The sequence below is a fragment of the Lissotriton vulgaris genome, unplaced genomic scaffold, assembly GCF_964263255.1.
Source record: "Lissotriton vulgaris unplaced genomic scaffold, aLisVul1.2 SCAFFOLD_1371, whole genome shotgun sequence".
Classification (NCBI taxonomy): domain Eukaryota; kingdom Metazoa; phylum Chordata; class Amphibia; order Caudata; family Salamandridae; genus Lissotriton; species Lissotriton vulgaris.
In genome coordinates this window covers 121390-136516 of record NW_028246465.1, presented here as the reverse complement: position 1 = coordinate 136516, position 15127 = coordinate 121390, and the positions used below count along the sequence as shown (strand labels likewise).

Genomic DNA, 15127 nt, shown 5'->3' with positions numbered 1-15127 from the left:
TAACTCATTGGTTCAAATATATGCGAGTTTTTTATCACTTTGAATCAGTGTTCTATAATTATTTATTATGAATAATGTATATATGCAGAAAATGCTCAATCGGATTTACCATAGCAATTTTTTGTTGTTTGAATTAAAAAACTAAAATCTTAGTCCTGCTTGGCTTCTACGGCCAGCATCACAACTTTTAAAGCGTATATAAAACAGTCTGTCGTGATATTCACAATATACTCTAATTTGTCTTTGGATGAGTCACTTGTATTTTGTCTTCCTGTCATCCAGAAGGAACTAAGAACAGAAAAGCAATTTTCCCCAGGCCTTAAGTATTGGGTATCACGAAATGCAGCTGAAATTAAGTGCTAAATAATTTAGTTGTAGCCCATGAATCACGTCAGTGTGATGTTCGGGATCATTTGCAACCTTAGATACAGACCCAGTTACAACTTCGTCTTTAGGTCTCAGCTCTCCAAAGCTGAGGTCTGGCCAAATGGTAGTTCAGTCACCCACGGCATTTGGCGCCTTTCCTTTGTGCTGCATTTGTTCTGATCTTTTTTTTTTTAAAGAAGGCATTTGCCACCTCTCTTGACAGTTAACAGACAGGTTATGTAGCATTGTAATTGGGGAAAAGAGGATAGCTAAATGCTCCAAGATTTAATAGCTCCATGTAGCTACCTTTAAGGCTTTGTTTGACAGCCACGGAAGGCCTTAGCTGCTAGACCCAGTGCCATTTGATGTCCCCTGCTCCCTCTAGAGGTAATTATCTTACTCTATCAATGGCACTGTCAGAAATGGGGCATATAATTCAGCATTTAAATGAACAAGCAGTGTAATATTTCCTGTCTCCCGGCGGAGGGTTTTGCCGCGCACATTCCTCTCTGTCAGGCGCGCGCTCGTGACGTATGTGCTGTGTGCAGTCATTGAAAGCCTTCTCTCCCTTGTGTTTCATTACAGATGTTGGCTCCGGCTCGACACCTATTTCATCTGGAGCTTTATAGGACCAGCGACCTTGATAATTATGGTAAGAACTCTTAATTAACTGCTTCCTGTCCCCGGGGTGTGGCGAGAAATAAAGCGTCCTCTGTGCACGCGCCGCTGCGTTGTTTTCACGTTCGATGTTGTATTTCTGGGAAATTGTTACTGTCAGGTGAACCCTCTAGCCCGGCATCTAGGGATAAGCCTGTGTATTAAAAAAGTCCATACATTTGGGTTTTCAATGTGCACATCTGTGCAAAAAGCACCTGGTACATTTGCTATATTTTTGTGTTTATTTCAGGTGTAGAGAATTCCTTTTTTTCCATATGCTACGTACTTAATACATGGTATAAAATGGCACAGATAGCTCAGCACACATGTATGTTTGCGAATTGTACACATATTTTTGCTATTTAATTCTTTGCTTCCATTTGATGCTTCTACCTTATAATACGATACTTACATTTTGGGACCCACTTTGGTGGGGAAAGAACCACATATTGTTGTTGCTATGTATAAAACACTTGTTAGATCTGGGGTCTCTAGTTGGCAATGGTTATCACCTTTGTCCAAATAGGGACCCTTACTTCTAAATCAGGATAAGGGGATTATACTCCTTAATAACCCCTGCTCACCCCCTTGGTAGCTTGGCACGAGCAGACAGGCTTATCTCAGAGGCAGTGTGTTAAGCATTTGTGAATATACACAGTAATACAGTGATAACACTACAAATGGACACAACACAGGTTTTATAAAAATGAATATTCTTTATATAGACCTAAACACAAGACCACAAACGACAAAAATCCACAATAGTACACTTAAGATTACTTAAAAGATGATTAAAGTCTCTTAGATCAAGTTTGCTGCTAAATGCGACAAAGTTCTCAACAAAGTACCTGGATGCGTTACGCAAAGTGAACAAAAGGCTCGCAAAAGTGGAGATGCGTCGGTTCCGTGATCCAGGGGAACGGTTGCGTCCTGCCTCAATGCTTGCGCAGAGTAGGGGACTCGTCGTGAACTTTACCGGCGGAGGTGATTTGTAGATTCTCGGCTTGCGGGCCCATTGCGGTTCGCAAGATGGTGCCTTGATGTGATGCAATGATCCAGTTGTGATGCGATAAGATGGCGCCCTTGATGCGGCGATGCAATGACGATGCAATGACGCCCAGGCAGCCTTGCGACAACTCTGTATTTTGGAGCCGCGACAGGCCCTGCGACACGCCTCTCCGGTGATGCAATGGCGACTCTCACGATGGCGTCACGCTTCTCCGGTGATGCGACTGCAGACAGCTTCGATTAACACACGCTTCCAGGGAGATGCGGCGAAGGCTAGCTTCTCCGGCGTTGCGATGATTTCAGCTGCAGCAGCGGCACGCTTCTTCTCGATGTGTCGCGCTTCCAGCTCCCAGCGGCACGCAAGTGACTGGAGTCAGAATTCCCAGCAAAGAAATTCAGGAGGGAGCTGGAGGTAAAGTCTTTTGTCCCTGAGACTTCAGCAGGAGGCAAGCACAGTTCAAGCTCTTGGAGAATATTCTGTAGATGAAAGTACTTACAAAGTTCCTTCCCCTTTACCTTGGCAAAGAAGCAACCACTGCAGGCCAACCCAGTAAACAGCACACTGGCAGAGGGGCAGTCCAAACTCCTGCAGCTTCCTTGGTTCTTCTCCTTGGCAGAAAGGTTTCTTGTTCCAGAAGTGATCTACTCTCTTGGGAGCGGGGTCCCAGTATTTAAACCCCCAAATCCTTTGTTCTCTGAAGACAGAGAGGCCTCTGCCTAGTTCCAACCAGTTCCTGAGCACTTTGTTGACATGACACTCTTCTTCCTTTCACTGTGCAGGGCAGAGACATCAGCCACCCCACAGCAGGTGGAGCCAGCATAGGGGAGGGAAGATACAGCTCTGAAGCACTCTGTTGACATGATTCCTTCTCTACTTTCACAGTGCAGGGCAAGACATCAGACAAGCCACGGGGGTGGAGCCAGCATTGTAGAGGGAAGCCCCAGCCCTATTGAGGTCCCAGGTGCACTCCTCCCTCCCATCTGGATGTAAACCTCTCTATTCACCTCTGGGCTGTCACAGCCTGTCTCCTGGAATTCCCCAACCCTGTCACTCACAAACCCAGACAAGGAATACACAACCCAGCAGAGGCAGGTTCAAATGGTTAGGCAAGAAAATGCCTGCTTTCTAAAAGTGGTATTTGCAAACATAGAGTATTAAAATAACCTTTACTAAAAGATGTATATTATTATTCTGAGTTCAGGCATACTAAATACGAATTTCGACGATGTTCCCTGTGTCAGCTAGGATTATAAGAATGTAATAATCTAACTGCCCATTCTGGCCTATGAGAACAGGTAGCCTTCAATAGTGAAAAACGAAAATGGCTGTAATTCACTATTAGAACATGCTACACACATCAGAGCATTTCCTACCTTATACTTACAATGCACCCTGGCCTTGGGCCTACCATAGGGGTGTCTAATATGAAGCAAAGGGAAGGTTTCGGGACTGGCTAGTGGGTGCACTTGGCCAAGTCGAAATGGCAGTGCTAGACTGCATATAGGCCTTGCAATGGCAGGCCTGAGAGACACTTTACAAGCGGCTTCTGTGGGTGGCACAACCAGTGCTGCAAGCCCACCAGCAGCATTTGATTTACAAGCCCTGGGCACACATGGTGCACTGTACCAGGGGCTGACAGATAAATCAAATAACCTAGTCATGGAATTACCAATTAGTACATTAATTTAACATAGGGAGCACTTGCACTGTGGCACTGATTAGCAGTGGCACAGTGCCCAAAGCATAAATCCAGCAAAAACATATCAAAACAGAGGAGGCAATCCGTCAAAAATGGAAGGGAGACTCACGCCAATGATGCCAGGTCTAACAAGACTATATTGCTTTGTTTTACTTTTATAAAAGTGCTGCATGCCACAATGGAGTCACTTCAATGTGCATGCCTAACACCACAATGTAGCCATTTCAGTTTATGAATAATATTCACAATGTAGTTGTATGGGAATAGAGTGGGGCCTTGGACAGGGTGGAGACATGAGGGGTGGTGGACTTTGGAACCTTCATCCTCACCTACCCCTTCCGAAACCTCACCACTGGGGAAAAAGCCTACTTGAGGTGCTTTCCATGTCTTGTGCCACTTTCAAAAGCATTAATGGATTCCTGCAATGCAGAGGCAGCCCACCCATGCGCCAAACCTGCACTTTACATTGGTTCCCACTTCATCTTACCTCTGTAGAAAAATAACTATGAATACATAAAACCATAGTGTTAGAGGTAAAAAAAAAAATAGACAACATTCAATCACGTGCCCAAGTAAAGCATCGATCACCCATTGTCCTCTAACCCATGGGCTTGAGCTGCTCTTTTTCCCTTCCTGAGATATACTGAAATCATTTGACTGCGACTCTCTCTGAGTTTGCTCGACAGCAGTTCATTAAAGTTTTTATTATTCCACCTGTGGGTGGGACATTGCCATTCATCAAGCATATCAATAAAAGATTTTTAAAAAGCCATCTAATTTTTACTACTCATCACTTCCAACCTTTTTGGGGGGCGTGCCCTATTTGGTGATTTAGGCTTAGTTTTCTGTATTTGCCACTGTCCATCCACCAGCTTCTGCCGAGCTTGGACTGCAAGTAGGGTTTCTGTGGCATGGCCCACTCTGCTCAATAGTTGGTCTCCCCTCAGTGGCCCTGCCATTTGGCTTCCCAAGGCCTGCAAGTAAAGAACGACCATAACTATTTGGTTATTCTTGTGATCTCACCATTTGTCTTTTGGGGACGACTGCTGTAATTACTGCTGCAGCTTCTTCTCACCATGGAGTATGCAACGACAGCCTTTTCCATGCTACACTTGATGTTGTGGGTGTATCGATACTACTGCTGTTAGGGTCCCCTGGGAGTGCTTTATTCTTGCCTTGGAGCGCCCCCATAGGTTTCTTAGCACACCACTGAGCATTCCATTTGGATAGTCCATACTCTCCTGGTGCAGTTCTTCTTTTCACAACTGTTCCTCGTACCTGTCTCCAAACCCCCCCTCCAATGTGGGGGATGAATGTGTTCAATGGCCAGGGGCCAAGCTGAACGAGGTAAGGAGCTTGCCATCTGAGGCAAGCTCTGCTGAATGTGTCTCCGCACAAAGTAGGAGAGTGCTGGGCAGTGCAAAAGGTTTGCCATGATGTACAGCTCTTGTACCAGAAGAGTAACAAAGATGTCATTGGCCCCAGTGCAAGTAAGGAAAATGGACCCATGATTACTAGTTAGGTAATAAATAGCACAATATTTGGAGAAGAGTGGGTGCCTTACGCCCCAGGCCCCAGGGCAGCTGCACCTGCTGAACTTTTGATAGCTATGGCCCGTCCTTGGCGAAAGAAAGATTTACTTAAGCCACACAGAACTTCCCTTGGTCATACCATTGATCCTTAACAAGAGGGGCGGTCAGAGAGAATTGGTGTTTAAGAGCTTACCACCCAAGAAACAGGGTTTGTGTTATACGAATCCCCTTTGTACACTGTCGTACTCGCTGTGTGCCACACAATACAGTTGTACACTCAAGTTTGATTTTCCCCATATGTTTCCAATGTTTGCCCATTTTCACACAAGTTCTTTCTAAAGTCACGCAAAGTTCTGTGTGGCACTAATTCCGAACCTGAACCACAGACTGACAGAAAATATTCAGCTGGGAAGACACTATTTTTTTTCTTTTTTCCGCTTCTTCCTCAAAAGTATGTTTTCAAAACATATTTTAATTGGGGCAGTTTAAGAATAAAAAGGAAGAGTTAGAACACTATTGCTTTAACATACTCACCAGGGCAAATAATAACACAGACAAGTACACATGTTGGTCCTGACAATGAGCATCATATTCGAGTAGTCATTTTAACCAAACATAATATAGGTCTGCAGTGGGCACTGGGACCTCCTCTTAAAGAAACAGATTGGGAGAAATATTCGAAACAGTATGTTTGATTTGAGGCCTGTAGTAAAAAAGATTCAGGCCTAGACCCTGACCCTGAGTGGGACTTTGACAGGGTTCAAGGAGTTGAACGTGTTTAAGACTATAAAACAACCAGCTGACAAAATGTCATTTAATAGTAGAGGTTTATGTCAAGCACATGTGCAAACACCAGGGGCGTCTGCTCCGCAATGAAAAATAAAATGGTGTTCTATCGTGTGTAGTGAGGTGCTGAGTCATGGGAGGGGGGAGTAGGAGTGGAGTGGGGTGCACTCTCTGAGTGCCCATGTGTGTTTGGCCGGCCTTCTCAGGCCGGCCAAACGCACATGCGCACTTAGGTTTCTCAAACCCTGCTGTATTGAACAGCCGGGTTAGAGAGACAGCACAGACTCCCTGTGCCTGAGTGAGCGTCTTTTCTGCCTGCTCAGGCCAATCCCCACGCTGCTCTTATAGCATGAGAGAAGCGTGGGGATTGTACAGGGAGTCTGTGATCCTGTCCCTGTGTCTGCTGGGACCAGGAAGAAGAATACAACGAGGCACAACGTGGAAGGCGGCCGGCAACTTCAGGTAAGTCTTCTGTTTTTTTTTTATTTATTATTAACCATCCCGCCCCCGCACTCCCCCCTGCCCTTCCACCCATCACACCACTTTTTGTGTGTGGCACCCACTACTGGCATACACACCATTTTTCATGACTTTGCCTTTCCATGCCTCCTCTTCAGTAAATGAATGCCTGCGGCAGGTTGCACTGCCGCCACTGTGGATCACTCAGCACTATTGACGCGGGCCACAGGAGCTCATGGTGTCTGTGTTCGGAGAGTCAAGGCAGGCCAGCAGGATCCGATCAGCCATTGATCCACTCGGGGAGCACAGTCTGGCTCACATTTTGAAAATCCTCATGGCAGCCTGCCTGTTGAGCAGTAATGGAGTTACTTTGCCCTTCTACACTTTTTTTTACAGCCAATGTCTGAAAGGGGAGCATTTCCTGGAGGGCAGGAGGCAAGCAGACTGAGCCAAAGCTTGGACTGCGGTCAGTGCAGGCACAAAAGCTGCAGTGGTGACGCGCACCTGTAATTTTAATTGCCTGGAACATAATTTCCTCTGCTGCGATTGAAGATGGGGGGAGCGAGGCACTTTATGCGTTTATGTCTGAAGCTATGCTGAAGGCAAATGGCATTTTTGTTCTCCCAGCCAAACGAGCAGAGTCATCTGTGATTCATTGTCTATAAAGCTGCACACAGGCCTAATTTTCCCAGAGCAACTCATCTGTTACCGAGAATAGAGTTACTGTTTTCCACTCCAGTTCTGCTATGTAACACTACCTTTTATATTTCAGCTTAATGTAATCTTCCTCGGGATTGCGCTCTACAAAATGTTTCATCACACTGCCATTCTGAAACCCGAATCCGGCTGCCTCGACAATATCAAGTAAGTGATTGCTCCTGCCCCGTGCACAGCTCTGTTTCTGTTCAATCGCCATTTAACAAGCCCTTCCAGTTGGAGCAGCAGGATGGCGGAAGTGCCTCGTGTTCCCGGCGTGCACCTCAGAGCGCACCGCGGAGGGATTTTATATTAGCTGCCAGCAGGTCAACGCGGCCTCCGCATGTTCTCTTTCCAATGGAGGGAGGCAGGGATCGGGGAAGTTGAACACATAAAAAAAACACAGCCAATGTGATTTAATTGAGAGTTTGTGACAAACTGTGCTGTAGTTCCTTGATTTCGCTTGTGCCAGGTTAAAAATGTCCAATGCGTATTCCTTGAATGAATCAAAGCAAGTGCATAGTTACCAAGGTTTTAGATTTGTATGTGTGACATTTTCATAATTGCATTGTAATTACGAGTGACATTCAGTGACTATGTGTGAAACTTTCTCGCAAGCAAACTCAAGTAAAATGAAACCTATAAATATCAGAGGAATACCTATGATGTAGTTTACAGTCCAATTTAGCATCACAAACGGGCATTTGCAGACTATTAAAACAGCAAAAAATAGCGTTTTTCTCTTGGAAAGGTGTCAGCCCTACTGGAAGACTTATTTTAGCCCTGCACTTATGTGTCCACTCACGCCAGCCCAGACCCACTGTACATTGTGCGAGGTGAGGCCAGGCTTACTCACAAGTTTTTGACACATTCCAGTGTCAGCATCTAATTAATAAATCACCATTGGGCTCACACATGTAAAATGTCTGGTGTGAGGAGTTTCTGAGGCCCAGGAGGAAGGGCAGAGCACAGCAAAATACATCCTTTGCTACACTAGCAGTGCTGTGCCCCTCCACAAGCACCACCTTCATACAAACACTGACAGCAGGGTTCTTTTTGACAGGTAGCGGATAGTCGGGCTGCAGCTGGACTCAGCTGCTAAAATGATTAACTTTAAAATACCCTCAATAACACACAGAGCTGAACAGATCACAGCACCAGCAGTGACACTGACTTTGTGAGTACTGTACACTGTCAGTGACACAGTGCGGCTGTACTGTAGTCAGTGTGGCCTGGGGCGGGTGGAGCGGGCAGTGCCCGGAGAATGTAACATATTTAGGCTAGAAGCGCCCTCTGCAAGACCATCCCTGGGAGCAGTTTCAAGGCTGTGGCCAACCTCTCGGGCTGAGGGCTCTGCTCACTGCACAGTCCCAGTCTGATCCGCATTGCCACACGGCCTTGCAGGACTCGGAGCCGGCTGCAAACCATGGCTCTGCCCCAGCCCTGCCCTTATAGAGCAGAGTCTCTCGGAGGCCGCGATGCTGTACCCTGCGGTCACTATTTTTTTACTTCACTGCAACCAGGCTTAGCATGCCTTGGTGGGAAACAGAGGCTAAAAATGCATGATAAATGGTGAAGCTTACTGTGGAAAGGCTATTTTGTGTATTCTCTGTTTTTCTCAGACACTGGTATATTCGAGAATTTGTTATGGTTTTACTAAATGTTGAAATATGACATTATTTTTAAAGACGTGTTGAAAACCCAATTTAAAGCAATAATTAATTTTAATGCTCACACAGTTTTGGTTAGTCCACAGTCCACTCTCCCTGGTGTCATGACCTTCCCTACCACTATACACCAGGCATAGTTTCCACTACAATATTTAGCAATATTTTTAGATTATCTCTACACCATCCCCATGATCCTATTGCTCCCTCACATTCCCCTTTAAGTAGTTCATCGCCTACTCCTTTTTGCATAGTTAAGCTCCTCACCACTCTCATATGCAACATTCCTGCTTGACACACTTTGTCTCAGAGCTTTTGTGTCTTCTGGCCTATTGTTAACATATCTATCACCTACAGATACATGTAGTGTATAATGGTATATACATGTATATATAAATATATATATATCTCACAACGTTGCTCCTTCCGGATTGCAAACACCCGTGGAAGGTGGGGTACACGCCAGCGTAGCGTGCTGGCAAAATAATCCTCACGAGACATTCCAAAATTAGTGCGCTCTCAGGATCACAAACACATAATCCAAACTAAAGGTGCAACCAACTTTATTCCACTACACTTCTCGACTGCATCCACAGCCTTGCTCACGTGTACTAAGTGCATGAAACAAAAAATGTCTTATTATGACAACAGCTTGAAAATCTTCAAAACAAACAAAGGACACAATAACAGCAGCCATATTATATTTTTTTCTGTCCGCTGCTTTACCTAAGTGACTTTATTATGGCCCTCATTACAGACTGAAGTATTCCACCAGGAGTACTAACTCTAGGTATATTTTGGCACCTTGTAATTCTGAGTCTCTTCGAGTCTGGAATTCTCAAGTTTGCAAACTCAGAGCTTGGGAGAATCAGGCCTGTGTATGCTGCTGAAAGAGCTGGGGGCAGCATCACAACCCATCATTTTATTTTGTGATGTTGCTATGTGTGCCCTAAGTGGCTGCGGGCAGTGCTTGAAATGGCAAAAATAGAAGTGCAGGGACTCTGTGCCAGAGTACCTGCTTGTTTCTGAGAAGTGCTGATACTCTCCAATGAAAAGCATTATGTCTCTCAAAAGAAAAAAGTGCCAGTACTTCGTACCGGACAGTACCAGCCCATTTAAAGCACTGGCTACAGGCATACTCAGACGTCGGTCCCTTGCTCGCTGCGCCACTGGAGTCAAGCTAGCCTGGCTGACGAGGGTTGATATCTCGAAATAGATTTCAGGATGCTTATTTCCAGTCCAGGGAGGACCTGGCCTGGCAGTTCTGGCTGGACGTTTCCCATGTAGAGCAGGGTCAAGACTGATTTGTATATGGCTGGGTCCAAACGGGTCTGACGTGGTGAGCAAAATAACAATGGATTAAACCCAGTTCTATGACTGGAGCTGGGTGTTTGAAAAGTTTCATCAGTCCGTTAATTTTATTTTGTGATGCAGCATCACAACCCAGGCACTGCTCAACTCCTGCCACACTACATGGGGAGAATTAACGTCCCCCTGGACAGGTACAATCCTGCCCTGCACGCCAGACCCCAATTTCACCCCTCAACGTCCGACACACATTCTCCACTTGATCAAAGCACTTGGAAAAATGTTGGAGTTTTTACCCTGGAATACAGGCAAACTGCTTCTAGTGGGACCCAGTATTACCGGGTTAAGGCAGTTATTGTCCATTCTTGAAAAAAAGTCTGGAGATTCGTGCATGGATACCAGCTGGAATGACAGATTCTAGCCCCTTGGCACGCCTGCTTCAAATTCTGTATACTGATAACGAGGGCCTTTGTGTCTCCCGATATCAGCTGTGAACAATCTTCATTCACCATTCGCTTCACTTTTCCAACCTGCATTCAAAGTCTCCCCTCGCCATTGCTGATATCATGACTAGATTCTCACTTTATTCTAAGAAATTCTATGATATTTTAACCAGTCACAATCCTCTTCATCCACATATGTAAATTGACCCCCTTGCAAGTAATGTTAAGTTAGGCTATACTAACATTTGTAAAGCACATTCCCACCATTTGAATGGTCTTGATGAGGCTTGGAAGATGTAGAGTCTTTACAGTTCTTGGATTCTGTCAGATGCAAAAGTGGTCTGATAATATGTTTGTGCATCATTTCATGACCTGTTGGCTGTTGTCTTATTGTTTTTTTTAGAAGAGCGTTATATTGGTTAGTAGCCTACATTAATCAGTGTATTATTTAACGACGAACTAGTTCCTTTTTTGGAGCAATTAGGTGAATGTATGCTTGCACCATTGTGGTTTGTTTCATTGTGGTGAGCGTATGATGGCCTGTTGCTCAGTTTCATATTGCTATTATATTTCAAGTCATCCTTGCTCCTTTTGTGACTTATATTCCACTTTATGAAAATGTGAGTGTGTCATTTATTAAGTTTAAAGCGATTTCTTCAGCAGTAATTTAATCCAGATCTGCCGATGTGATTGGAAGTGCTTAGGCCAATTATGGCTTGGGGCCGCTTTGTGCGTGTGGATATGATAGCAGAATATTGCAACTAAAATATCAACATCAATATTGTGTCCTAAATATCATTTGTAAAAATTTCACCCGTTGGAACTAATAATAAAAAAACCTACACTGAATGGAGCAGTATAAATTTTTTAATTAAAATTAGTTCAACTTACTCAAAACCAAAAAGCACGAAAACTCATGAGGAGGAAGCTGACGTACTACAGATTACCTGTACTTCAGTCGTGAAAGTAGCACTCAGGGAAGCAGAGGACACTTTTAAGATAATCTGAATAATTCATAGAGCATGGTTGTTATCAGGCCCTAAATAAATAAGCAGATGAACTATTCATCGTAGATTCTCCTTGTGAGGCTGCCAATATCAGGGTTGAATTAGAAGAACTAGAGGCTTAAAGCACTTTGAGTTTCTTCAACTGCTTGTTTCAAACCAAGATGCGATTTGTTTAGAGTTGGTAGGCAATGGCGAAAGAAAGACTTACATTGAGTTAATCTGGAAGTGATGCTGATTCTATTGAGAACAAAACTGGTGAGAAGTGTTAGCATGCAAATGCAGTGAGTGTGTGCATGAGAGGTAAGGATGGCTGCATCATTCCCCTGAACCTCTGAACCACAAGTCCACTGAAGCATTGGAAAAAAGACACACGCAGATGAGGTTGGTCTACAGGTGAGAGAAATGCATAACATTAGTAGAGGTGCAATGGGAGCTGCTGCAGGGTGACCGTAGTTGCTGTCTAACAACCCATGTTGCGTAGTTGACATCAAACAGCCATTAGAAAGTGGGTACTGTAGCGTACGGAAAAAAAAACATTCATGAGGGTGTGGGAAGCTGTGAATGAAAGTGGATGGTGTGTAGAAGTAAAAAAAGCAAGATCGCCAGTAGAGAGCGGGCTAGGGTGAAGAGGAAGTCAGAAATAGCTATGGGTGGCGAGGGAAGAGGTAAAGAGACAGCCAAATCAAATATTCGAATTAAGTAACCTGACTTATGTTAGGTTCTTGCTCTATGTTTAATTTAATCTGCATTTACCCTATTGCAATTATCAACCCATAATCCCATCCCACAGTCATTTGGTCTTTACTCCTACTATACGTCACTCCGTTTGTTGACCTGTAAAAAGCGGCTTTTTTTATTTTAAAGCTTCTCACTGCCCATCAAAAAAATCTGCTAAATCGTCCTCTAACCAGTGAACGTTGCTTCATTCCACCCCCTCGGTGCATTTTACTACAATCTAGTAAATAAAAAGCAGAAAATCCAAAAGAATATTAAGGATTCAAAACTAACCCGAACAGATTTGTGCCCCCTAGAATATTGCCTTCCAATCCGAGCCCTCCATGGATGCAAGTGCAAGGAAGGATCATTAAGCTTATGTTCAGCAAAGCCGAGTCCCAACCAACCAAACCCACTTCCACCCAACCAAACCCACTCCCACCCAACCAAACCCACTCCCACCCAACTTAACCCACTCCCACCCAACCAAACCCACTCCCACCCAACTTAACCCACTCCCACTCAGTGATGCAGTAAGGGTGCCACAGCACCTAATGCAAGCAAGGAAATTTGATCGCAATTTCCTGGCTTGACATTAAAAACCATAACCTAATAGGTGGAAAGTCGGGCCCTCGCACCCCAAGTTCCCGGTGCCTTTGCTCCTGCTACATTATTGCTAGGTATGCCCCTAACTGGATCTCAGGATCTGCTTCCTCAACCTAGCAGTGGACGAGAGGGGGCAGGGCAATAGGACTAGAGCACTCGTAGTGTTTAGAACACAAAATGGCCACAGGTATTGGGGAAATTAAAGTTAACAAGAGACTCAAGTGAGACTCACAGTTTGGATGTCTGGTTTACTGTGATTGATTATAGAAACGACTGAACCTTTCTGTGTACCCCCTATAGACATATCCCATAGAATTTGCCACCCAGGGTGTGTTTTTCTACTTAAACTTCACTTGGCAATGAGAAAAACATTTATTATAGTAGCCATTCCTCCTGCAAACGTCTTTCTAAAGGCCAATTTGAAACCCTGGCCTCCGTGTTTACACAGACCCAGTGCACACAATAGCAAGTATCAGAAACTTTCGAGGCTGCGTCGTGCATTAGCAGAAATCTGCTCCCATAAAAACCAATTAAATTAATCACAATATAAAAATAGCATGTTACTGAGCCCAGCATGTGCCTTGCCTCCTCTGAGTGATCCAGCTTACTAGTGATGCCCTTTGTAGTAATGACTGCCATTTGCACAATACATTATTTAAATGATCCTTTCTCTATAAAATATTTTATAGGCTATTTAGAGCATAGTCCTGAAGCGCCACTTTGAATGTATTTAATTATAATGCTTTCAAATCAGAGGGATAAAAACATTTTAAAGACTTATTGATGATATCTTTCTAAAGCTCCTGTTTGATGCAAGTAGCGTTTCCAGACAAATTACACTGATGCGTGGCATACATATTTGAAGGTTTTTTTTCGTGCTATATATCGCACGTGCCAGGGAAGGGGAGGCAAACTGCACTCGCTGCAAAATCCAAGCTGTTCCTGACAGAGACGACTTTTCCTTAGGCTCTGTTTTCACCTTTGCTCTGATCAGTCATGCAAGGAATTCGAGGTGAAATTTCCACCTATTCATATCTCGCAGACTTCACAATCCCTGCTAGTTAATAAAAAACGTGAGTAACATTTGGAAGGGTATTAATAGCCTCCCTTGCACTCCCAGACTTGCCTACATGTTCTTAAAGGTACATGTGCAGTGCGAAAGATGGCAAACGACAAAGCGGGGCCACAGCTTTATTTTTCTTGGTAATATATTCATCTTTTTCTTTTACTTCTTTATATATTTAGTGGCCTTTTCACGAAGGAGTCTTGGAGTAAGTTGTACTCCTTTTGAACTCTTTTCAGTACTCTTGCATGTCTTTGTGGATTGGTCCCAAAAATAAAACATGGAAATAAAATGAAAACAGCTCGGGAATAGTCATATAAAATTAGTACAAATAGAAAGGTCTGTGCCCTCTCTGTGCTTTTACTAATAAGGTGTTGGATGTCTTGGGGCATGTAAGAGTATGTAAAAGAGTATGTAAAAAAAGTATTCCTGTTGTGCTTCCTACACCCATAAATGCTTTTGTGAAATAGCCCCTTACTTATTATATTGTTTTTATCCAAAAGGATTGTTTTAAAAAAAAAAAAGCCAGGATACAATCAGACGGTCATACTTGGGCAGATGATTCCATAAGGTGATCTTCCAGCAATGTATGAAATCTGATAAAGGAATGTTTGCACTGCTAATATTAAGGGGGTGCTCAGTCTAAAGTTTTGGGCAAAAAAGGTAGTCGTGTCTACATCAGACACCATGAGAGCCATGATGTTGCATTTAGGACTGGTGCTGCAAAAGTTCTTATTTATGTACCCAAAAAAGCACAAGAGTAGTGCATAAGCACTCTACTGCTCCTTGGCCATTTATGCACGTCATAAAAGCACAAAATATGTGGGATCGCTGGAATTATCTGGACTCCCACGAGAGCCATGTTGTTGTATTTAGTACTGGTGCAGCGAAACTTCTGATTTTGTGCTCTAAATAAAAGTAGTGCTAGAGCACTCTATTGCTCCTTGACCATGTATGCGCTTCATAATACCACAAAATAAAATAAAGATAAAAAATAGAAAACAGACTTCATCCATATTTTAAATGAGTGTTAGGAACTTCTCTGAGACAAGTTTATTATTGTTCTGTCTTAAGAGAGGGGACATTTGTGGGATCGATGGAATTATCTTGCCTCA

General features: G+C 43.9%; 1 protein-coding gene across 1 annotated transcript in view; it reads left to right on the top strand.

Moving 5' to 3' along the window:
* Positions 1 to 15127, top strand: part of LOC147665952 (adhesion G protein-coupled receptor L3-like) — a 477982-nt gene that overhangs the window by 391309 nt on the left and 71546 nt on the right. The window contains exons 15-16 of the mRNA XM_086949385.1: positions 952 to 1018; positions 7281 to 7372. Coding sequence (XP_086805511.1) covers positions 952 to 1018; positions 7281 to 7372 — 159 coding nt within the window. The remainder of the gene's footprint in view (positions 1 to 951; positions 1019 to 7280; positions 7373 to 15127) is intronic.